The sequence below is a fragment of the Pleurodeles waltl genome, chromosome 10 (assembly GCF_031143425.1).
Source record: "Pleurodeles waltl isolate 20211129_DDA chromosome 10, aPleWal1.hap1.20221129, whole genome shotgun sequence".
Classification (NCBI taxonomy): domain Eukaryota; kingdom Metazoa; phylum Chordata; class Amphibia; order Caudata; family Salamandridae; genus Pleurodeles; species Pleurodeles waltl.
The window spans coordinates 219990294-220016389 of NC_090449.1; the positions used below are offsets into that span (position 1 = coordinate 219990294).

The following is a 26096-nucleotide window of genomic DNA, read 5'->3' on the forward strand; positions in this document are numbered from 1 at the left end:
TGACTCACCTAGAACCACATCATACGTAACACCCAGAAAACAGAATTCCTCCTCATTGTCCCCTTCACAGTTGTCCCACTGTAAAGTAGTGGCTCAGCCACTTAGAGACCCTGTTGGATTGGACATCCTTGGTGTGGTTTTCCATTAACTTTTTGCCTTCTATTCTTTTGTTTTTGCTGACCTTGTTTTTGCTGCTTTTAGGACTCTGCATTCTTTGCCACTGCTAACCAGTGCTAAATAGCTTGTGCTGTCACCTTAAATCATAGTAAAATTAACCTACACCCAAGTGGCACATTTTATTTGCCTGTACGTTCCTAGTAAAGTGGCACTACATGTACCCAGGGCCTGCAAATTAAATACTACTAGTGGGCCTGCAGCCCTGATTGTACCACCCACCTAAGCCATTTAAACATGTATGAGGCCTGCCATTGCAGCCTGTGGGTGCAGTGTAAACAGCCATTGTGGTCAAATAAACCTGTGCTAGGCCTAAACCTTCTTTTTAATACATACAAGTCACCCCTAGTGTAGGCCTTAAACAGCCCATAGGGCAGGATGCAGTGTATTTAAAAAGTTGGACCTGTACATTTAAGTTTTACATGTCATGGTAATGAAAAACGAATAAATCTATTTTTCACTACTGCAAGCCCTGCCTCCCCCATAAGGTAACACTAGGCTAACTTATTGAATTGAATAAGTGGTGAATTTCAATTAGGAGCAGGTAGGAATGTTGAGTTTCGTGTCTAAAGAAATGCAATTTGAAGCCCTCTCTAATGGCAAAGTCATATCTTAAGTTATGATCCTGAGAATGCCACTTTTAAAAAGTGGGATTTTCTTGTCCTAACCATTAGGTGCTTGCAGCCTATTTCGTGTGTCACATGACTAAGTAAAGCTAGCAGTTGGTCTCTGAATTTTTTGCTCCAGACAGTGCGACAAAGGAGCATAGGAGTTTTCATGACTGGCCATCTCTGACTTGATGGGGGAGGGGAGCTGTCACCTACCACACTTGCACATCACAAAGGCTCTGCCTCTGCACACTCGCAAAGGTTTTCACACTAGTCTACTGTGAACCCAGACAATCTGGGGCCAGGGCAGGGAGGCAGGAATTTCGAGGCACTTCTTGGGGTGGAACTCCCAGAACCTTCTCCTATTTCAAAGTGGGCACCAGGTATAAATAATGGACCTTCAAACTGCACTCTTCAGTACACCTCTGGACCTGTGGAAAACTCTTAAGGACAGGTGTGCTGCTCTGCAAGAAGGACTGCTATTCTGTTGCCCTGATGCTTGAGTGAAAGAGAGGACCTGCATCTTGAAGCCAAGACAACCAGAGTGACTCAAAGGGCTAGATGGCTAATCACCTGAGCTGAGCTTCAGAGACTGAAAAGGTTTCAAACACCTTGAACCCAGCACCTGGACTCAGTCCGGTGTGAGTCCTACACCCTGAATAGTGCGACCACAGTCCTGGACTCTTGAAGTGAGCCTGAAGATAACTCTTCCAGGCCACCTGTGGTCTTTTAAGCAGAACCGATTCAGCTTGACACATACCTTTGCCAATTTTGAACTGCAGTAGCCCCGACACCGAACATCTCATCGCAGCCCACAATCTCCTCGGAATCATTGCTGTGCAGAGCAGGGGCGCAACCAGACCCAGACTTTGGGGGGGGAGGGGTTGTGCAAATACTTCAAGCCACGGTGGTGGAGCTGCCACTTCAAGTGATGTGGGCATAGATGTCCTCAGAGGCAGTATGAGAGCACACATTGCCAATATGCCTGGCTTTAAGGCACTAACACACAGAAACAGCATTTATGCATATCTGTAGTTTCATGCTTCAGCAAATTAATGCCAGATCTATTGGCTTTGCCGATAATTTCCACTCAGACGCCAAGCAATGTTGGAGCTTCAGGAGTTCCACCAGACCTGCGAGCATTGGACGTCAGCAAGTTGTTTGGTACAGAGAGAGCCTTGTGCCTGAGTGCATGTTTGACACTTAGATAAGAAAGCACTGCAGCCTTATTGAAAGGTGCCTTTTCATTCTAAAAGCAATGTATGACACATAATGAACAAAACTTTCCATGGAACAATAAGATGTGTATTGTGGATCCCCTAATAAACACAAGAAAGTGCTCCCACAGACATCGAAAAGTAGACTTTTAGGAACCATGTTAAAGGTGTGGAATGTGTACTGAGATAAAGACAATTATATGGGGCTTTCATTAGAATGTCCTAAAATGAGGGGGTTCACAAAAATCTCAAAAGGAAGGGGCATTTACAGAATGGAATAAGGGGTATAACTAAACAATGCAAAACATGTATGTGTTTATATTTATACAGCACCGACACAACTGGGGAGTACAGGAGGGTTGTACATTTTGAGGAGTGAGACTGAATACATTAAGTCAGGGTTTACATCTTTTAATTATCCAGTCACACACAATTAAACCATTATAACGGTTGAAGTGATTTGCCCAGAACTGCACAATTTCCAATGATGTGCCACTGTGGATTCAAAACCAGGTACTCAAATTGACTTAGTCACCACACTACATATTCTTCCTTAGTTGATGATGAAAAAAAACACAAAAAGGTTAAGATGTGAAAATGCTCCAAAAGTTCACCTTCACCAATTCTTGTGAACATTTATATTCTTTATTGATATCTTCTGTAGGCATTATGCTTTGTTGCCCATGCGGTCTATTGAGTAGACCAAATGCAAATTATTGTGGTATCTAGGTGTTATACAGGGGCTGCACATTAATTACATTACCTCTTGTTTTAAGGTTCAGGTTTGTTTATGAGCGTATGCACTATGGGTTGAAACGTAACATGATATATAACACTAATGTTTACATATTTAGCAACAATGTAATGGTATATTAATAGTGATGCATCTCCATTGTACAGGGTGGAACAGAGATCACTGTCCAGATGATACGTACATTTTTTGCTGTGTATTTTCTATCGTTTAAAATAATATACAAAGGTTTGATGAAACTTTTTCACTTTTTAGGCCCTGCAATCCTTTATTGAAATGGCTATGCACTGCTGTGACACAAACTCACCAAGATTGCAAATTACAACTATAAAGCCAGTTACTGTTTTGAGCTGCAGGTTAAATATCTTTCAAAAATGCAAACACATGCATAAGCCAAACCTGCACTGGGTCACTTGCTCTTTTTCTCTGAACCAAAGGGGGTTAGCTAAATATGGAAAAATGTAAATGTGCACATGCTGCACCAGAAATTCATCATGGTAAATAATTTTGTCAACCATGTTTATGAAGGAGCTGAAACTGTGGTGCATCAACAGCACAAGACACTGCTGCAGGATTTGATTGAGAGAAATGAGGATAACCAGATGGCGACCTCAGCATAGATCCATGTATGTGGGAAGGTGTGAGCATGCCCTTCAGCCTGTGGCCTTTCACACTGGGATGCTGTAACGCCAGCTGTTGGACAACACCTGCAACACCAGCCAGTGAGGAGCTCATGTTCCTCCCCCTAAACAGATGCTGATGATCTCTTAAAGGAAGATAGAAGGAAGAGCTAGCAGTCTTGGGGAGTTTTTACACCTTTGACGTTTTGTCTGCTGATGGAACTATGACTGGAGATTGAGGCCATTGAAGGAAATCCCTCTTCCTATACCTTTGAAGAGGGCATGCTCTCACAAGCTTTAAGCTTCACACATCCATCCAATTCAGTCAGCATTGTGCATGATGGCCTGAAGAACCAGGGCACTATCATGAGTTATAGCCATTGACGGCAATACTTAGAGTGACAGTAGCAGGAACTGACAGTATATAATAGCAACAACAATCATTTGCAGGCACAAGAGCATGAGTTGCAGGGCATGACAGCTTTAAAATCTGCAGGCACTGAAAGCAAGACTCAGTGATAGCAGCAAGGCTTAGGGATATGACAAAAGTAGGAGTTGTGGCAAAAGCAGGACTCAGATTGATAGCTTATGATGTTTCAGGTTAAGTCAGAAGCACCTCTAACAGCATCTTAAGTAAGCGAGTGTGACTACACATATACCATTGAAATGAGAGCAGAAGCAGCACTCCCACTTTCATCAATATACCAATGAGCAGTAAGCAAAATACTAAGAATCAATTTTAACAAAGGGGGCTCCATGTTGGGGGGCACTAGTATTTAGGCCAGGGCCAGTGGGAGGAGGGAGGTGGTACTCAATGGCAGTTCTTATCATTGTGTGTGAAAATTCAACTTTTTTCCAGAAGCCGGACAGCAAGCGTTGAAGCCTGTAAAAACACAACCCCTATAAAGGCAGGTAAATTCTAGATTTGGCTCTAATCCATACCCCAGGGAGGGCTAAGCCAAAGTCCGGGGTACCCACGGGTAGACAGAGTCCATCCACTATTTCCAGAAGGTGGACGTTGCAAAGAAACTGTGCCGCACTAAAATATGCTGAACTGGTCCCACTGTAATTTTCAGACACCGGGACACATTCAGCGTCACCTGCACATTGGCTGCGGTAAGGAAACCAAGCTATTTTAAATTCCAGCTGGGGCCAACAAAGGCAGAATTCAGGGGCTATCAGGCCTACTTTTGTTTGAGTATCGTGGTGGGGAGCTATCTGGAGCCTCACACACAGATGCAAATGCAATGGAGGGCAAACAAAAGCACACAGCTTTTTATCGCTTCACAGGTGCTTGTATATAGATGTGTGCCAAGGGTTAGGCTTGTCTCGTTCGTGGGTGAGCCGAGTCCTGAAAATATTTACTACATAAATCACACAGCAAACATCACTTAAAATATGATACCGTCTCTTCAAAATGAATAACAAGTGTATTTCTTTAACACGTAAAATTTTGAAATTAGTACAGCACATTATGGCACTGCACTAAAAGCGCTTACTAAAAGTTCATTTGAACCCTGTATGTGGCCTCAGTTATTATAGAGCAACTTTATAGTCTAGTAAATCAAACACAATAGATTTTTGTACACTTGGTAATCTGAAGTCACATATGTAAAAGGGCTTTCATGCCCGATAATGAAGGAAAAAAGAGTTTTAGTGAAATAAAAAAATTGCCCAAGATCACACAATTTAAGTGGGGAAGCCATGATTTAGTCAGGTTTTCTGGTTTGACTTTGTACAGATCAGACAGTAGATGGGTATATATTTGTCTTTCCTTAGGTTCATACTTTGTTTTTCCCTCTATGCACATTTTTCTTTAGTTTTTATATACTGCAAACTCTAACCCGGGGTACTGAAGCACCTTACATGAGGACCAACTACATTAAACAAGCTCCTATTAGTTGTTTATAGGCAAGGGGCATTTGCCTAGAGGTTGCACAGCCAAGTTGCATTTCAAATGAGCCTTCGAAATGTGGCTATGTCTTTACGTTGAAACTGGGTATCTTCGTTTTCCCTGCTTCCAACTATCAACTGCCACTCCCAGAGATAATAAGAAGGCCCAAATGGTAAACCACGCAAGGCAGAGAAGTCTGGGGTACCCCATACTGCTGTGGCCGAAAGCTTTGGTGTACGCATTGGCAGGAGCTTTTATGTAGAGTGCCATGCTGCTCCACTCTGCCAGTCTACTAAATATTCACCCACAGTAAAAGGCACACCCATCATTCTGTAAGGGTGGACTGTGAGACGTCAGCACCCAGCAGCCGTGAACAAGATGCAGTCAAATATTGCACCCCACATAAATTCCTACTGTGGTGCATGTGTTCCTCCCCACCCAAACTGAGCTACATAACAAACACAAGGTAGAGGAGTGATGGGGTACTCATCTCTGCTGCCTGTTTACAGACTGTTAGAGTAACTGTGTGGCATGACAGGTAGCGAGTAAAATGTACTCAAATGCTGCCTGCTGGACCATCTTTTAAAAACCCACCCAAGTTATTAAGTGCTGGTGCCCCCCACCATCAACCACCAAAATAAACTAATTACCCAGACCCCCATTTGCCAATATCACTGTGCATGTTGTTACCTTTTAGCCAGTATTTATAATTTTTAGAGGCAAAACTACAAGTGCTTCCCTAGAGAATGCAAGATGATGATGGCAAAAAAATATGGACTGCATTATGGAACTGAATCATTGCAATACCATTTAAACAAAGAGAAAAAAAATGCCCCCCACTCTTTTGCATTTATATAGGGCTCGCTACCGCGTGTAGGGGTAATAAGCGCTAGATAAGTGCAATTACATACAATGTAATCAGGGCACTTGGAATTGTATGATTGTGTAGCCGCAGCACTTTTCACGTAATTGGGAATCTCCTGCATGTGCCACATAATTCAGAATTTGCTGCATAATCTTCAGATTTTACCCAAAACACATTTTGTTTCTAGCTCTAACTTTTTAAAAGTTATTAAAAACACAGCGACACATTTTGCAGCACAGTGGAAGGCTCTTTGTAAAGGCTGACTGGTTACCTTTCTGTTCTGTTGCTTATGGCTTTGAGTGTTAAACTGGTACTAATGAGGTGCAATCAATGCCCAGTGTTAACAAGCTTAAACATGGCAAAATAGTGAATACTATAAGAAAGTGTGCTGCATTGTGCCACATAATTTGCATTTTCTTGCCACATAATTTGATCAACCCTGCTGCATAATTTGGCCCTCTCCTGCCACATAATCATAGTGGCCCTGAATATAATTTGTTATTTGTGGCTTAAATTTCTCTGAAGGTCTGAGGTTAACAGCCAGGTTGGGAACAAGGCAGAGATCCTTTCAAGTGCAGATTATGCCTCGGTCATTGGAATGTTAATGAGTAATCATTGTCTCTCCTTTTGAAGAATGTGGGATGCTATAAAACAGAGCCCTGCACATCCAGAGCCCTCACCATGGGGTTAATGAACTAGAATATTTTAAATTATCTGTGACCTCGACCCCTCCCTCAAGACACTTTCCAGCCCCAAAAGCAGAACATGTTTCTGTCTCAAGAAAATATTTTTTTTTCTCTGACGCTCAGTGACCTGCTCATGCTTTCCTCCAGACAAGCACCCATGAAGCTTCAGCTGGGGCTAGGGCACACAACAGGTGGGGGCTAAACCCATTTTAGCCCAATGGGCGTTACGTGCCTGGTGCATAGCAGCCTCGATACAGGCCTTTGCATTATAAGCCCCGTGCCCACCGCAGCGTCCATGGCCACACAGGACTCCGCATCGCAACCCCTCTGCTTCTTCAGAAATGCCAATGCACTATGCATCTTTGACACAGGACTTCGCATCACAAGCACCTTCTTGGTGCAATCCTCATCTACATCTCAGAACTCCACATCACAGCTCCTCGGAACCGAGGTGCATGACGCAACCTCAACACAGGATCTCACAACGCTCCACAAACCAGGATTTAAGGTACTTTGTTCGGTGGGCCTAACTGGATCCCTATATCTGGCCCACGCTCCATCACGGTCAGCCTGAACTTGTGACTTTGTCCAGGTCCAGCGCGACCAGATAGCCAGAGTTGGTGCTTTTGTGCTTCCAAGTACTACGTTTACATAAAACTTTGAAATTGCTTATTTCCAGTATACTGATTAGACTTTTGTCATTTTGATCTCAACACACCTGAAACAAATAATTGGCTATCACTGAATCAACTAAATCCTGAGGGTATAAATTTGGACCAACACACATCAGAACCTCCACACACAGGTCTCTTTTCCAACTCGTCCCCTCAAAAAGGCAAAACCATGTGTCCCTCTACCAGATTGTAAGAATACAATGCAAGCCCTGGTCGTATCCATACTAGACTATAGAATTGTGACTCTAAATGGAATACAAAAACTTTGCCTCACTCCTCTCAAAGCAATGCTCAGCGCTTCAGCTAGGCTGTTAACTGGGACAAGATGCTTCAAACACATTGAGCCCTATCATCTCTCCAGTGGCTTCCTATTAAATCCAGAAGCATGCCTAAGATAGCATGTCTAACTCATAAAGCCCTACACTCGGGTACCCTTAAAAAGCGCGACGTCTGACCATTTCCAGAAGCAGCTGCTGAGTACGCAGCTCCAACTCACTTTAAATGGAACCAAAATTCGATTATATAGGAATTAACTGCACCTTCTCCTGCACTGTTTTCTCTCCACCTTTTTGACTGCAATGAGTAATGTTCAAGTAGTAATTCACTGCCAAGCACATCGCTTTGATGCCCTTGGGTCATGTGCAGTTTGAAAAACTCTTTAAATAAAATACCATGAGAAACCAAATCTATAGGAGAGATGTGACTAGACGAGTAGAGATGTCATCAGTATCAGCCTTGGCTCAAAATCCTGCCATACTGAACAAATTGTTTAGTCTACCTGTGCCTACATTTAAAAAAAAGAGTAATGTAATCTGGTGCTCATGAAAAGCACTCTAATGCCCTTGGGCCAAGTTCTCGCTATATAAAACTGCAAAATATGTTTTAATAAATGATGTAGAGGACAGAATAGACACACTTGATTCTCTTGGATCACACAATCATTCAATGCCCAAAAAATATTATGGTGGGTGAATGTTAAAGAATGATAAAAAATGAAAGGCGCCAAAGCAGATTCTGACAAAATATTTCCTCATTCCCCAGTCTCTTCTGCAGAGGTGCCAAAAGCAGGGCTGCCTCATTAATATTCTTTAAATTGATTTTCCCAACTCCTCACTTTACAATGCATAGACATCTAGTCTGTAAAATCTCTACATATCCTTCTTTATGAGGTGTACAAAACAGGCTGCTTTAAAACATGTTTGTGGCATGGCGTAATTTCCCAGTTCATTGAATGCAGTGTAACAACCCTAGCACATTTAAGTGCAATTTTAAATCATTGTGATCCTCTTTTCAATCTGTTGAATGTTAGTCCTTCGTCTGATGTTAATGTATTTTGTTTGTATTATAAATCTGGGAGCAGGCATATCATTTTTGCCTATGGTCTTACTTCTTAGATAGTTCTTTGTTGGCTTTAACATTCATCATGTGGTATTTCATTATAGCACCCTCTGCTGGTGGTCGCTGTAAGTTTTTAGGTCTCAAGTTATAATATATTTATATAAAGGGGCTTTTAGCCAGCTGCCTTCATCACAAGGCAGTTCTCTTCAGTGCCAGTGATGTTGTTTTTACTTCATTGCTTTGGTGTATTACTTGTGTTTAGAGCCTGTGATAGCAGGACGCTTTCTACCAACTCTTCCATATTGAGCACAGGACACATTCCAGCATTATCATTTCCAGTCTCCTGGTAATGGTTTTCTAAATTCCTTTTGGAGTGGCATTACTTCATCCGACTGCTGCTATTTCACCAGATACCAAATTGTCCATTTGAAACTGTTTTTCACGAAATTGTATTTTTTCATTATGCATGCAAAAAAAGTGCATTTATAGCTACAATCCTATGTATCATGCTGGTAGGTATTTTAATTCAGGGCTATAATAATACTTGTAAACCAATTTAGTCTGTATGTCCTATGTCTATGACTCTCTAGTTTGCTTTCAGTGATTTTGTATGTCCTACATTTATAGTTATGAATTATATTACTAATTTATGCCATTTATTCAAACTTCCTTTATCTATCTATCTATCTATCTATCTATCTATCTATCTATCTATCTATCTATCTATCTATCATTCATGTATTATGAATCATGTGTCTAAATATCATCTATGTACTATCTATCTTTGCAACTCTATATACCCATCTACCTTTAGAACCCTATCTACCAGCCTGTCTATCTAGCTATCTATGAAACATTATCTATCTCTGCAACACTATCTACCTATAGAACATTCTCTATCTGTCTTTGCAAGCCTCTCTGTCGGTCTGTCTCTGCAAACCTCTCTATCTGCATTTGCTAGCCTCTCTATTTGTAAGAACATGTTTCAAAAATATTGCTTTTAAGGGCGATCCAAGGCAGCGTGCATGTGCTGTCTCTCAACATTCTGTAATCTACTTCTGTGGGCTTTCACCACTCCCATCACAAACCCATCACTTTCATTTGTTCCGTGGCCTGCCTTTCAAAAGTTCTTTGATTTTTTAGGTAAATGCTTTAAGGTTGTCCCGCCTTGATGCTGTTTTGTTACCGCCTTGGAGACTGACCCTGTTACATGGCTTATTGCACGGTTGGACATATACCTTAGTGCTGGCGCGCTACTTTTATCTTTCGCCTCTCCCTTCACACTCATGGCAGTACGTTGTTTCTTCTTCTGGCATCTCACTGTTTCTTTGCGGTGTCTGCACCTGACAAAGGCTGCAAGGTGGAGGGGGATTCCGTTTTTATTTATTTATATAGCGCGAACTCGACCTGGAAGATTGGAGTGCATTACATGAGCACCAGTTAAATTTTCAGCCCCATTCCTAAATTCTTCCCAAGTTTAGCAGTTGTAAAATATACAAACTTGTGCCTTTTAAGTAGAAAAAACTACAAAGGAAACCCTCAGGGGCTCTCCCCGGCGCAGTGGGAGAGCCAATACTACAATATTCACTGCACTCAGTAAACTCATCCCACAAAGCTTTGCATGGGATTCCTTTTACAACATAACTCAGCCTGTGGTGGCCCTAGAGCAATGTAATCACCACCAACACATTCAGAACAAAGTGTTCTTTCTGACCAGCTCATATTCTGGGTCCCCCCCTCTAGGTTAGGGGAATCCCAAAATCATAATCTTCTCCACCATTCAATGTCTTTTTAAGCTCTCTCATGGCTGGAGCTTTTGCTTTATAGCTCGGAGTAGTTTGTGTTCTAAGGACCTTGTTTGTAATAATATTCTAACAGCCCTGCTAGGCCTAAAAATATGTAACACACTATGCTCTATAATGGCTGAATATATGATTACATGAACAATTTTCTTCCAAATGCTATTTTTATTGTGCTACCCTCTAAGGGATGTTCTGACCATTACAGTCTAATGCAACACAAAAGGATGATGGACAATGCAAACACTCACCCCCAGTCACAAATCTGGGTTTAATCCATCGTTCTTTTGCTTACCATGCCACTCCAGGTTGGACCCAGCCATATGCAGTTCGGGCTGGGCTGTTCCCATGGGGAACAGAGTCAAGACTGATTTGCATATGGCTGGGTCCAAACCGGAGTGACGTGGCGAGCAAAATAACAATGGATTAAACCCAGATCTGTAACTGGGGGTGAGTGTTTAAAAAGTTTCAACACTCCGTCCATCATTTTATTTTGTTTTGTGATGTTGCTTTGTGCGCCCTAAGTGGCAGGGGTATGCCCAGACGTGGGTCCCTTGCTCGCTGCGCCACTGGATTCAAGCTAGCCTGGATGATGAAGGGTGATACCCAGAAACCGGTCCCAGGATGCTTGGTTCCTGTCCAGGGAGGACCTGGCCTAGCAGTTCGGGCTGGGCAGTTCCCGTGGGGAACAGGGTCAAGACTGATTTGCACATGGCTGGGTCCAAGCTGGGGTGACGTGGCGAGCAAAATAACGATGGATTAAACCCAGATCTGTGACTGGGGGTGAGTGTTTGAAAAGTTTTAACACTCCGTCCATCATTTTAATTTTGTTTTGTGATGTTGCTCATTACAGTTTAATGCCAAGTGTATGTCGGAATGCACAAACACAGTTTATTTCTGATAAGGGTTTAATGTGCTGCATGGCGAAATACTTATAGGGTCCCAAAGGCCAGACCTGTTGGCTATGCCAATGCTTATTAATTTACTACAACTATGTGTAAACCACAGCCACTCATAGAGATTATCAGCCAGACTTCATCCACTAGTGTTTTGTGTCATTCATGTTTTTCTTCCAGCCACTGCAGCATGCATCGTGGGGCAGTGGGTTAGCACACTTCAGCAAGTGGTTGATTTCACTTCGAGTTGCACCATGTTGCCATTTCACAAGGAGAACATCCACACATGGTGTAGTCCCCTTCAGTGTCAGGGACTACTATGGTAATGTGTACTTTTTTTAAAACCAAAATAAATATTTTTGGCTTTAGCCTATGCTTTATTTTTGGATTGATGATGGCCAGGCTGCCACCCAACAATAAGGATTCGTACAAAACATGACAGAACAATGCCAGACTGATTATCTTTACCAAGCTGGTTTATTTTTAGCAGTTTTAAGTAGCACGAATTTTACCCTTAGGCACTAGACGATCAACATGAAAACCAGACAGTATACTGTTTTTTAGTGAGACAAGGGGCAAATAAAGCATCTAAGCAACATCTCAGTTGGTGAACTTGTATGTCCTCCAGTGTTAGTTATACATTTAAATGTCAAATATTCACCAGGTAGCCTAAACCTTGCTTACTTTTCGGCATCCAGCAGGGCACTGAATTTCAAAGACAGGCTAGTAAGCAAAGATTCGTTATATTTGCCTTTTCATTTCTGCAACCGCAAAACTGAGAAAATGCAACACATACATCAATAAATTATGACTGCCATGCTGCTGCCTTCGTAGCCTCCATATGTGTGCTGCTCATGAGTGCTAATCAAGGACCTGCAACAGAACAGATAGCACTACAACAGACAACACAACAAAGCAGGTGTGTGTAAAAATGAGCTTATTGATGTAAGCGACCCATTACTCACAGGCTACCGACTAGCAAACAATACCTGACTCAGGGCTCCTTGGTGCCTTCTAAAATGGCTGCAACTCATACATAGTGTTGATAGGGTTCATATGAGGAGACGTGGGAGGTGGCACAGGGTGGTTATTAGGCTCTTTCAAAATGTTTGTACTATTTGTTTTTTTCTGCTTTTTGTGCTGCAGAAAAGACTGATTACATTTCACTCTATTTCAGTCACAAGAGAAGACATGTGAAATGAATGTAATACCTACCTCGGTATTCAGGGGTGTAGCTTACTCATTGAGATTCGGTGGTTGTGAATCTCAAATATCCCAGCTAAAAAGCGCTGGGCTGCTGTGTGGAAGGGTGGGATGGCCATGATTTGGAATGGACTGCTTCTTTGGGGAACAGGGTCAGTACTAATTTGCATTATGTGAGCTCCTGTCTAAAATGGCACAGTGGGCAAAAAAATGGGTTGGAATGCTACCCCAAGCGATTGCCACTAGTTACACTGTTTGCAACAATTTATCCTATCATCTTCCAGATGTTTGATTGCCAGTAGTATGCCTAGAAACCAGAGACTGGCGCAGCTTTCCCAGCTGCCTAATGCAAATATTTGTGAATTCCATAAAGTAGTATATTTGCACTCATTTAAGGACTTATTTATACTTATGCAGATTTACTAATGTTTTGGTGAACCAGTCACTATATGTGCCTGATTCACAAAAGTCACTTACACGTTTGAGTAATTTACACTTTTGAAAAAGTTTACTACTTTTTGGCTAATTTCAAAATCTGAGTGTAAATTTACTCCAAATGTGTACCTTACATGTCTCCACCAAACGTAAGGGCCTGGTGGTTATTCACAATCTTCACAAACATTTTGTAGTATGTTTTAGTACTACAATTTTACTACACACATGCAATAAAATGCCAATAAACTTCTAAGCACTACTGAAAAAACACTAGTGCTTCAGAAGTGCAGTATGTGAATAGCATTTTGTAGTCTGTTTGTACTGATATTGCACTACTACAAAATGTACTACAAATTGCAGTTTGTGAGTAGCCCATGCCCTTCATGTAAACCCTAGAGTGGTAATGTAAACTCTAAACGAGCCTAGATTCTTATTGTAGATGGAGCAACAGTATAGTCTATGAAATCAATCATAAGAGGTGCTTGTACAGCGCACATCCTGAACTTAATTATTTAAAAGTGCTCTCATATATTATAATAAAGTAAAAGGAGGCTCTGAAATAAAATGTTTGCCTAGGATCACACAATTTGGACAAGAGGGAAGATGGTGTTGATTCGGAAGATGGTATTGATTCTAGGTTTTCTGTTTTCATATTTTGAAACTCAGCCACAAGATGTAAGTCTCTTCTTTGCTTTACGGTTTTACATCGGAGGTCACTTTCTGGTGTGATATTCTTGGCCAACGATGAAAAACCAACACACGCATATCAGATCCGATTCAGGCCCCCCTGAGCCAACTACCAGGCCAAAAATGCATTTGTTTGGGGATGTCACACACCATCCCTAAACTACGCCCCTGTCGGAGTGATTGCATGATTTACATTTATGCTAAAGTTGTAGTTTGAATGGTTTCTCATCATGTAAATGTTTCACTTCTGTATGTTGTAGGAAAGTGCTCTTGTTAGCATGGTTACACCCCACTGCCTGATATTCATGCCAACTTTGACTGAGAGTGTGCTGGGATCCTGCTAACCAGGCCCCAGCACCCAGTGATCTTTCCTAAAAACTGTACCATTGATTCCACAATTGGCACAACCTGGCACACAGTTAAGTACCTTGTAAAAGGTACTCATGATCCCAAGGGCCCTGTGGCCGGGGAAGGTCCCCAAGGGCTAGAGCATGTATTATGTCACCCGCTGGGCGACTCACTAAGCATATGCACACTACCACTGCAGCTTGTATGTGCTGGTGGGGAGAAAAATACAAAGTCGACATGGCACCCTCTCAGGGTGCCATGCCCACAAACCACTGATTGTGGCATAGGCAAGTCACCCCTCTAGCAGGCCTTACAGCCCTAAGGCAGTGTGCACTATACCACAGGTGAGGGCATAACTGCATGAGCAATATGCCCCTACAGTGTCTAAATCCATTCTTAGACATTGTAAATGCAGTGTGACCATATTGAGTATATGGTCTGTGAGTTTGTCATTACGAACTCCACAGTTCCATAATGGCTTCACTGAATACTGGGAAGTTTGGTATCAAATGTCTCAGCACAATAAACCCACACTGATGCCAGTGTTGGATTTACTGAACAATACACCCAGAGGGTATCTTAGAGATGCCACCTATATTTTACCCAACCGTTTAGTGCAGGACTGACTGGTCTGCACCAGCCTGCCACTAAGAGATGAGTTTCTGACCACATGGTGTGAGAGTCTTTGTGCTCTCGGTTGTCAGAAACAAAGCCTGCACTGGGTGGAGGTGCTTCACATCTCCCACCACGCAGGAACTGTAACACCTGGCGGTGAGCATCAAAGGCTCAGGCCTCTTGTTACAGTGCCCTAGGGCACTCCAGCTAGTGGAGATGCCAGCCCTTCGGGAAAAAGCCCCACTTTTGGCAGCAAGTTCGATGGGAAACTTAGGAAAAACAAGGAGGAGTGACCACGTCAGCTGGGGCTACCCCTAAGGTGTCCAGAGCTGAGGTGACCCCCCTCCTTGCAAAACCGTCCACCTTAGTTTAGAGGACAGGGACCAATAGTGTTAGGTCTGTGTTCCCCTCCCCAAAGAGAGTGGACACCAAAAGGGTGTAGCCGTCCTCAGGGTCATTTGCCATTGATACTGCCTTCTGACCCCTGTAACGCCCCTAAATCCAGGATTTAAGGACTCCCTGAACCTATCTCATCAGATTCCTGGTGACCTCACAAGAAGAGAGAACAAAGAAGAAGGACTGCTAAGCTGAAATCCCAGCAGAGAAGACTGAAGACGCAAACTGAATTTCCCCAGCCCTATTGGCCTGTTTCCAGCTTCAAAAGCCCTGCAAAAAGAAAGTGACGCATCCTGCAGGACCAGCAACCTCTGAGAAGCCTCTAGAGGACTGCCTGCATCACAGAGGACCAAGAATTCCTGTGGGCAGAGGCCCTTACCAAGAAGAAACTCCATCTTAGGACTCCAGAACTGCCCGAATCCGTGAATCCTACCTACTTTGCACCAGATGCCCACGGCCCGAGACCAGGTGGCCCAACCAACCAGAGCTGGTCCCCAGGTGATTCTAAGCAAGTGCCCACCCTGGGATGACCCCTCCGGTCCACGAGGGCAATGCCTGCAGCCTGACTCCAGAGGACCCCCCTGACCGCCACAGAACCAGATGAAGATTCCGGACACCAAAAGGTACTCCTGAACTCGCAGCCCCCTGGCCTTGGAGAATCTGACCTTCTGTGCAGAAACATCCAGTAGGCAGCCTCCCTCTTTGTCCAGCCTTCGGTTTCCCAGAACCAACCCCCTGGACTTCACCTGCAGAAACTTGGTGGCCCCTGGGATCCCCCTATAGGAAATCATTGGGAGCCCGATACTGTGTTTGCACCCTGCATCTGCCCGCCCGCGCCACTGAGGGTGTGTGTTTGGTGCTGACCTGTGCCCCCCGGTGTTCCTCTAAGCCCCCAAGGTCTGCTCTCCGAAGACACAGGTACTTACCTGCAAGCAGGCCTGATTCCGAGTGCCCCCAGTCTCCATAGAAGACCATGTTAAATGTGAATCATCTTTGACCTCTGCACCTGGCCGGCCCGTGTTGCTGGTGGTGGGTGTTCCGGGTTCATTTGAACCCAAGGCTGTGGATTTCCTAACTCCCGGAGACTGGGACTGTAAGTCATGTACTTACCTCAAAATCGTACTAACTTTTCTTTCCCCTCAGGAACTGAAAATTGCACTGTCGACTTTTAAAACAGATTATTGCCATTTATTCAAAAACTGTATAACTTGTCTATTCGAACCAAAGTGGTATTCATACATATGTGGAATACTTATTTATTCATGTACTTATCTGCAACTTGAATCTTATGGTTCTAGAAATAAATTAACAATTATATATTTTTCTATATAAAAACCATTGGTCCGGAGTTAGTCATTGAGTGTGTGCTTCCTTTATTGTCTGTGTGTGTACAACAAATGCTTTGCACTACCCTCTGATAAGCCTAACTGCTCGATCACACTACCACAAAGGAGAGCATTAGTATTATCTAATTTAGCCTCTGTTAAGCCTCTGGGGAACCCCTGGACTCTGCACACTATCTCATTTTGACGTAGTATATACAGAGCCAGCTTCCAACATATGTGGTATTTGACACTGGTTGTTTTTGGTTATCTGGTAAGTTACCTTTTGCCCTGTTTGGAGGACAAGAGCAGCTGCCATGTGCCCATTATGTGCCCATTATTTTAGTGCTTACTTTTGACACTGCTGCATATCAGCAAAAATAACTGGGAAGTTTCTAAATTCTGTTAGGACTGATTGGTTCAAGTAACATTAGATTAATCTAACTGGAGAATGTGCGTTACATGCCACAGCTGAGATGCCAACTGAGCTATTTGGTGCATAGTCTTCTGAGGACCTTTCCTTGTATGTGGTCTGGTCAGATAGTGTAGACATTGTTTCCTTAATTATATATTTTTGTCTTCAGTGTTTTTCTTCTATGAATGGCATAGTTTTCTCCAGTCGGGTGATTACAGGCTGGGACACAAAGAGAGGCAACAGATAGACTTCCACTAACTTTGCAAGTGTTGCAGAGGTATGGTGGACGACCAAACCATATCCTGATTGCTCCATGAACAAGAGGACCAGCTACAAAAGCTGTTCTATTGCCAACATTCTCTCACTTGGGAAGCAGCAGAACGTAGCGTGAGAGAATCAGGACAAAAGACAGTCAGAAGATGATACTTAAGGAGTGATTTCACCAAAGTGCTTCAAACAGAGCATTTTTCTATGCAACTATTATTAACAAATCCAAAATGATGGTGATTTTACTGATCTCAGAAAGAGGAAAATTTGAGCCGAATATGGCAGGAATGAAATCTGAGACCATTTTCTCGCTCAAAGATATCCGAAGTAAGCACTTAATTCGCTAAACAGCCATGAACCCATGGATTCTAGTTGTCACTGTGTAAAAACGATTCTTGTGGCGCGCAAAACCAACATTTTGCTAGAAAAGGAAGGAGGGGGAGTAAGTCGCTCAACTTCTTAGAGAAATCAGAGGTATATTAGGACAAGATATATGGGATCCGGTTACCAGGCCAAATGCTTCTCAGTATAATAATCATTGAAATACGAAAGAATTGTGAGGCATCATTGCATTAGGATTAGAAAACACTTACTCTGTTGGCCCTGAAGAAGTGACAATTGTAACATATTAATCACAAAACATGTGTTGGCCATTTTTTCTTTCTTATGGATAAATAAAGAAGACATCATCAAATAACCATGAATCTTTGAAAATACCTTTTTATTGCTCAAGACTTACTTTCTCCTGGCCTGGAAACAACCTCTCCTTTAACATTTTAACTAGGTTTATGATTTTGGTAATTCTATTAAAAGATGTCCTGTTTCACAAGGGTTTAGTTTTAGGAAGTGGATGGCCTCCAATGTCTTAACATCCCTCTTGCATAAAGATTTAATTTAAGAAAAAAATCTCACTATATATTGGTCCCATATACTGCATTGTTAAATAGTCACTATCAAGAAACAACATAATGAGCCCAGTCATTGAGATAAAATCTCTCTGCAAAAACGAGTTTGCTGCCACCTCAAACCAAGCTCTGCCAGGAGGCCCCTCAATTGGAAGAACCCAGGTTAGCTAATATCCTCAGACACTGTAGGGTGTAATTGACATACTGATGGGAAGAGAGAGCATGTTTTGTGACTAGATCCTCCAGTGTAGAGGATTGAATGGAGAAGTAGGAGGTGCCACAACTGATGGCCATAGTCCTAGACTTGTCCCGATGCCTAGAGCAAGACACCAATATCAAGAAATCCTCCTACAAACTGTTTGGTTTTGTAAACCTTTTGAGCGTATTCTAAGGTCACTCGCAATAACTTATGGATCAATTCATCTGCAGGACTACTCTCCTGTTCCCAATTCACTGCATTGCCCCACTGATGGCATCTAGTAAGATTGTTATAATGAGGTGAGTTGATGTTTCTGTGCCACGGGATGGAGGGGTGACATCGAACTAGACTGTGGCAATGCTTGAGGAGATAACCATTTTTGGAAGGAAGGCTGTCATCAAGAGCTGTAAGGTGACTTACAATGGTTGTCAAAAAATATCCGGCTTTAGGCACTAATTCTGGTGGAACACATCTCTCAAAACAATCTACAAAAAAAAAAATCCAAAATGTAAAAAAATCTAAAATCAAGCTCTATACCTTGTACTGATCCCAGAAAGCCATACACTCCAAGCCGCAGCTGCTTGTTTTGTTGCGTCCCATTAACAACTGGATCATCGGTCCATAAACCAATCCAGTAGTTACTGAAGAAGGCTGCTGTCTCCTGGACTACATAGAAAAGGATGATCAGCATCAGATAGAGGCCACCCATGATCTTAAAGTACTCCATGTATACGGAGAGTTTCACCTGCACATACATAAAAAGAGACAACATTCTGCAGTTTAATATGGGAGGTTGCAAGTTGGTTTCCACAATTTTGTTTCATGCTTGCTGTTGTTTTAATAAAAAAGTCCTTCAGTCATTTATAATGAGAACATTTTCTATTGTGTTGCTGCCCCAAATGAAGATTTCTGTTACTCATTATCAACAAAATGTAAACTCTATCCTTGTATGGCAGCAGAAATATGAAAGGGCAAAGGTGAAGATTTCCCAGATACTTGACCCTGTCGTGGAAGATGAACTTTGACAGTAAAATTTCCCAAGTAATATCATGTGGTTGAAATTACCAAACAGCAAATTACATTTTGTAATTCTAATATGTATTTATTCATCATTTCTTTAGTGATGAGCAAAGTAACTGTATGTCATTCTGGGCTCTAGACAGATTAAATTCTGTAGGGAGGGAGCTCAACATGTGGATCTCTCTCAGGGCTTCTTAAAGTGTTTTTCTGTCAATCACATGTCTGGTTGGTTTGTTACTTTCGTCTGCTCTCATGATATCCCCTCAACCAACCGCTAACTTGTTCCCAGATGAGAAGAAGTTAAGATTCCAAGGCATACTTATAATTGTGGATAATGCAATGTAGTAGAGTACTTAAAAGAATAAATTGCATGTCGTATCCACAAGCATACATGGGGAACATGTCAAATGTGCTCTGACGATTCCAGTCTCTCTTTAGTAGGTTATTTGTGGAGCACTGAATTACATATTTGTTAATTAACTGCTTTTTCATAACTGGAATACAGACTAAAATAGAATGTCTCCTTGCTGCAACTGAAGATTCATTAAAAGCAATTTGTGACCAGTGGCGGCCGGCAGCTTTGGGGGTGGGGGGTGGGGGGGGGGGGGGGGGCGGGGCACACACACAAACACACACACACTCATTCTTTCACACACAGACACGCACGAACGCACGCTCATCCATTAACAACACTCATTCCATTCAAATATGCACGCACACACCAAACATTCATTTTACAAGATCACACACATTCTTTCTTTCACACACACGCACATCCATTAACAACACTCAAACATGCACGCGCGCACCAAACATGCAATGTAAAACATAACACACATACATACACACACACACACACACACACACACACCTTTAGCCTCCAGGTCCCAGGAGGGTTGGGACTGCTGCCTTCCCTCAGGAAAGGCAGCAGTCCCAGCCTCCTCACAGAGTGGGTTGGGGTCAGTGAGACTGCTGACCCCACCCCACTCTGTGACGAAGTGTCACTGATTGACACTCTCCCTGGGCGCTTTAGGGCTTAAACTGAAGCGCCCAGGGAGAGTGTCAATTGGTGACGCTTTCCTCGTCACCCAGGGGAGGGCCTCGAGGCACCTTTGCTGAGCCGAGGAGGTCACGCCCATAGGAGCTGTGATCTCCTCAGCCCAGCAAAGTTCAGCTCAGGCAGCCAGGAGTCTGCGCAAATCGCGCATGTCTGCTCCTGGCTGCCTGACCTGAACATGAAGAGTGTCTGTCAGGCTGACCTTTGTTCAGCCTGGAACAGACACTCTTCATGGGGTGGGGGGGCATGGCCCCGCCGCCCTAAAGGACGTGCCGCCACTGTTTGTGACATAACTTCCGTTTTCACCCAGAATACCAGCCCACATGTGGTATTATAATCGATCTAGTGCAGTAACAGGATTTTGCTTCTTTATAGGAGCCCAAGCAGTGATGCCATTCCTCCATATTATACAACTGGCCAAGGGTTACTGCTATACCGTACGACTGTACCCAGATTTGATTTACTGCGTGCCACAAAAATGTGATTTTAGTTACTGCATTATAAGACGTACTTTTCCAGTGAGTGCTTTGTCAGCTTCTGTCAATTTCCCAAGGGCTTGGTCCTTCTCCTGATCTTGGTGAGTCATATTTTTTTTCAGAGGACTCGCCTTACTGTTCCTGTGAATAGCAATGATCAATATATAAATATTCTGATTCACTGAGTGCACGATTAGTTTCCCCCGTGTACTTTTTCAATGGATCTTTAGGCAAATGTACCAATGCAATAAAAAGTAAATATTAAATTTTACTAACACTCTCTTTCTAGACACATCTATTGCTATTTGGACTGCCATATCACATTCTTATTAAAGTATTTGAAAAAATGCTCTACACAAATGGCAAACTAAGAGCGGCGACCTACCAGACTGCTGTTTTATGGGACACTTGTGCAGAATTCGCAGACACCTTGCTGCTTTTTAAATCTTTGGTGGGACCTATAAGATTGTAAACATGTAAGTGACATAATGTTTGCCAATCAAAATGAAAAATTAATAAAACACCGTAAAAGATAATGAGGGAAGCAGTGCCCCCCAAATAAGACATTAGTTGCAGTATCTTTGTATATGATCTGTTCATGCTTCAGTTAAAGATATTTTAGTTTTTGACAAATGTCCCAATCAGATTAATCAATCAGATTAACAATTAATCAAAACATATTGCAAATTGAGTGCTGATTAAGTGGATACAACTCTGTCCTACTATCACATGGCCACTGGAATTATGACACAAAAAAAACAAATTATGCAACACAATTTCACTTTTCTTCTGAAAAAGGGTTCAATTACTGTGTGATTTTGGCTAGTAGCTTAGGGATTTGGCAGGGTTTGTGTATCATGGGAATTCCTACTTACCTTCCTATTCTCAGGATTTGTGTATCATGGGAATTCCTACTTACCTTCCTATTCTCAGGATGAGGGAGGTTTCCTCAGCATCTTGATTGAGAAAGAAGGAGAAGACAGCAGCATCATGCAGCTTGAGCCGTGGCAAACAGAACAAGCACTTTGTAGCCAGATGTAGCATTCCTTTCAGATGGAGCCATGAAAGAGTAGTGCAGATTGATGCATTTCGTCTAGCCATCCCTGCTAACAGGTATGTGTTTGTGACATTCACATTCACGGAGAAGACCACCAAAGCCACGTTAGCACTGGTGGAATTTCTGGGTATATGTTTGGTCTCTTGCAGAGTAAAGCAATGGGTGATGCTGAAGGTGATTCATCTGGCAACAGTGGCCTTTCCAGATGAATGGCTGGCATCACTGCCTCCACAGATCACAGAAAAATGTAGCATTGGTAGTCTGCAACGTAGTCTAAGTTGAGAAATGTCTCCGCAGCCAAGGACTAATACACCCACAGGAGGAACGTGGAAAGAACATTTTCTCTTCCCAAATACAATTCCATCATAATATTAGAGTCAGTGTGAGGTGAATCCTCTGGACCACATTGTCCCATCCAGTATAACACGGTTCTGAAGCACACAGGATGGAGAGCTCCCGTATGCACCTACTTGATATTATTCATCCAAGAAAGTCTTCCAGGAATGCTAAATTTCACGTTAGGGCAAAGGCCCAAAAGGTCTATGCATCGATTTGGCCAGGACCAGGTTGAGGTCCTAGGACGCATATATGTGCCTAGTCCAGGGAAACATTAGTATCCAGCGCTTCATATGGCATTTGGTGACCTGATTGGATGCAGAGAAGAACTCCCCAGAACTAGTTCAGTAGATTTATATTTATTTAATTTTTAGTCTTGCATGTGTTCAGTATCACTTTTGCAGTACTATTAGATTCATATGATAAAGGCCACACTGTAAATAATTTCCTAGAGTGTTAGGAATTAGTGAAAGCCCTACAAGAGGGCATTTGTGGCTCCTCTGAGCTGGGCCGCACAGAACGCTGAACTACCCTTTTTAGTGAACATTGGAGGTGTTGGTCTAAGTCCTGTCAGAGAGTGAGGAGAAGGCCTTTATGAAACAATTCATCTTCAAATTTATTTTTAAGGACGTTTTGCTTTGTTCCTTAGGTCTGTGTGTAAAGAGGTTCGGAGCTGAGCTGTGCACTTAACACATAAAATATTTTCCTTACATGCGTTTTTTTATTTGACTGAATCTCATTTATGGGAGTAGGTAATCTCTGCAAGAACTAGCCTCCATAGCTGGATAGATCAATTCTGGGCGAGAGCAGTCTCATCCCACCAAAGTAGATGGAACAGCTCCAATAACCAAGGCCAGCAGGGGCAGGTTGAATCCACTAGAATAACTAAAATTCGGGGTGTCGTTACTAATTGTCTGCAGGATAATAAGGATCAAAGAAGTAGGTGAGAAGACTTCAGACCTCCACTTCAACGGAATGCAAGCTCCTCTGCTCCTATATATCACATTCAGTCACTTGATGCTGCTGGACATGTCCAAAACAAAGCTTTAGAGATCCTCCACAGCCTAACACAATGTAAGCAGCGCCTTTTGCAGTCATCTTGCTACAACACTATGCACATCACACCCACAATACAGAGGCTGCACCTGCAGGTAAGATCAGAGACAAAAATAGGATGATCTTGCGCTCCGTGAACTTATTTCACTACTGCATTAATATAATGGCCTTGTTCTTCAATGCAATGGCAAAATTTCATGCATCATGACTAATAATTAGCTAATGAATTATACAATGGCTAATGAATGACGCTTATAAGAACCTCTGGCTGACAGGGGACTGCTCTTTTACCCTGCTCTGTAGGAACTGTTCTCACTCGCTGAGAGGCCTAAAGCTATTCCCAGCTAGATCTAAAAAGCACACATCTCTATTACTCACATAAACATTTGTTGACTATGGTTGAAGTGGGCAAACCTTATAGATCAATATACCTGAAAATACTTAATAGTTTTAGGATAGAATACTTACTTTCCAGATCAGAATCCCCGTTCTGTTCTGTGCAGGTGTAAGTCTGAAGGAAATCTGCAAATGCACCATTCTGGAGTAGAAGGTCCGAGTATGAGCCCATCTCTGAGATTTTGCCATCCAACATCACTATAATTGTGTCCATCTGTGATAAAAAGCTTGCCCCATGGGTAACAAGGACTCTGGTCTGAAAGGCAAAAGCAAGCACAAAGCTGTTTATCTAGACGACTGAAATGTTATGGAACATCTATTTATATTTCCTTAGGAGATTAAAAAGGCAAGGGTCTGGCGGACAGGAATGTATGAGCAAAACGTGATGTTTATCATCCTAAGTAGCAAGCTAATTGTGCAAAAATGTGAAAAGAAGTACTAAAAAAAGTATGCGACTAGGGGTGCAATGAAAGTATCCCTCCAGCACAAGCAGACAAGGATTCTCTCTTTTACCACATTCTGGCTTTTCCTCCAATAACAGTGGCACCTCTGTGAGATACTTTGCTCATTCTAGGCTTTATTTGGTCCATCCATGGCATACAAATGGCCCATTCATGGCATATGTGGGCATTCCTGACCAAATTCTGACTTTCTGTGGCATAAGACAGGCTCATCCTTAGTACCGTGTGGGTATTGTAGACATAATTCCAACTACTCGAGCATAAGTTTGGCCCAATCTTGACACATTGTTAGCATTCTTAGTGACATTCTGCCTGTCCCCGGTCCGACAGACATACATTAGGAAGGTTATAAAGGAAATTTGATTTAATGATTTTCATTAGCATGACTATTTTGTTATGATTTGCTTATTCATTGTTCACTGCCTCCTGACAAATTGAAGTCTATGTGATTTTCAATATATGCAATGCCTTATCATACTTCTTATTACAAGTGAATAATAAGCATTCCGACTTGCGTTTGTGCATCAGTCATTTACATACATAGAAAAGTGGCCAGTCGATAAACCATTACAAATTTTTTTTTAACAAAAGAGGCAACATACCACAACTAGTCTACTACACTGCTTCTCTACTAAAAAAATTAACACAAACAAGAATAAAGACGTGCACTCGCTATCAGGCAACAGTGATATACAGTGTGCATCCAAATTCTCACATCAGCTGGCTTGCAGATCAAGAGGATCTGAGAGTCAAAGCTCTTCCCAAACATATCCAACAAACACCCTCTGGACGGAATAGTCAATGGGTGACTGTTCACACTGAAAATCACCGCACAAATGACAATTCACTTAAAGGAACTTGACTGTCCACCATGAAACCTATAGGTCTACAGCTTTAACCAAGATGATGGCCATAGAAAAAATGTCTCTGATATACTATAATGAGAGCCCAATGTTTTTTTTCATAAGTCTCACAGAATATGTTTATTTGAATATAATTGGATATGTTGTACTGGTTCATGCATATTCTCCTTGTTTATCTACTGCGGTCTGCTTTATTTTATGTTTATCTTGCCTACTTGGCAGACTTTGTAATGTACCTTGCATATTTTTAAATCATTTTTATGTGCATTTCAATTAAGTATAAAAACATGCCCTACTCGGCCAGAAACAGCAATAGCAGCAGAGTGGATTCAGCTATAAGCTTGTATCTTAAGTATACAGTAAGTTACCATGACATTAAAGTTGAGTCCAGTTTCGCTGGTGCGGCCGGACCTTACAACTCCCTTCGGTGGCAGTCTAGTATTCATCCATTAATATACCCCTCCTTCCCCTCATTCTCATCTTGTTTATCAAAGTGAGCCCTCCAGGGTCCCCAAATCTTAAAATACTTCTTCGGGCACCCTCTCACTTCATAAGTTACTTTTTCAGCCATTTTATAAAGATCTATCCCTGTCCCCAACTTCCTCAGCGTAGGTGTCTCTGGGGCTCCCCAATATTTTGCCACATCTCTTTTGGCCACCACCAGACCTAGGCTGCTAAAAAGTAGCTTAAGTCGCAGTAGGTCTATATCAGCAGGTATTCCTAGTAATACATACTTCAGGTCCGTGGGGATCTCTACCCCTAAAATTGCTCCCAGCTCACCCAGCACCTTCGACCAGAAGAACTGAATGCGTGGGCCTTGCCAGAGGGTATGTTCCTCTGTTCATCTCACACCGCAGGCAGTTTGGTGATGAGGCCCTTCCAAATCTATGGAGGCGTGCCCTATCGTAGAACACCCAGTGCAGGATCTTAAATTACGTTATGCGCAAACTTGTTTTAATTGCCACTTCACGTGGGTACATTACAGCTGTCTCCCAATTTGTGTCATCCATTGCCCTCTGCTTTCATTCCCACTTTTCTCTCAGGTTTCCTAACATACCTG

General features: G+C 42.5%; 1 protein-coding gene across 1 annotated transcript in view; it reads right to left on the bottom strand.

Annotated features, from left to right (window-relative positions):
• LOC138261344 (multidrug resistance-associated protein 1-like) overlaps nucleotides 1–26096 on the bottom strand; it is a 616610-nt gene that overhangs the window by 134464 nt on the left and 456050 nt on the right. Inside the window, exons 19-22 of the mRNA XM_069210192.1 lie at nucleotides 23785–23968; nucleotides 21253–21325; nucleotides 20903–21008; nucleotides 18852–19059 (exon numbers count right to left, since the gene is read on the bottom strand). Of these exons, the coding sequence (XP_069066293.1) occupies nucleotides 18852–19059; nucleotides 20903–21008; nucleotides 21253–21325; nucleotides 23785–23968 (571 nt within the window). The remainder of the gene's footprint in view (nucleotides 1–18851; nucleotides 19060–20902; nucleotides 21009–21252; nucleotides 21326–23784; nucleotides 23969–26096) is intronic.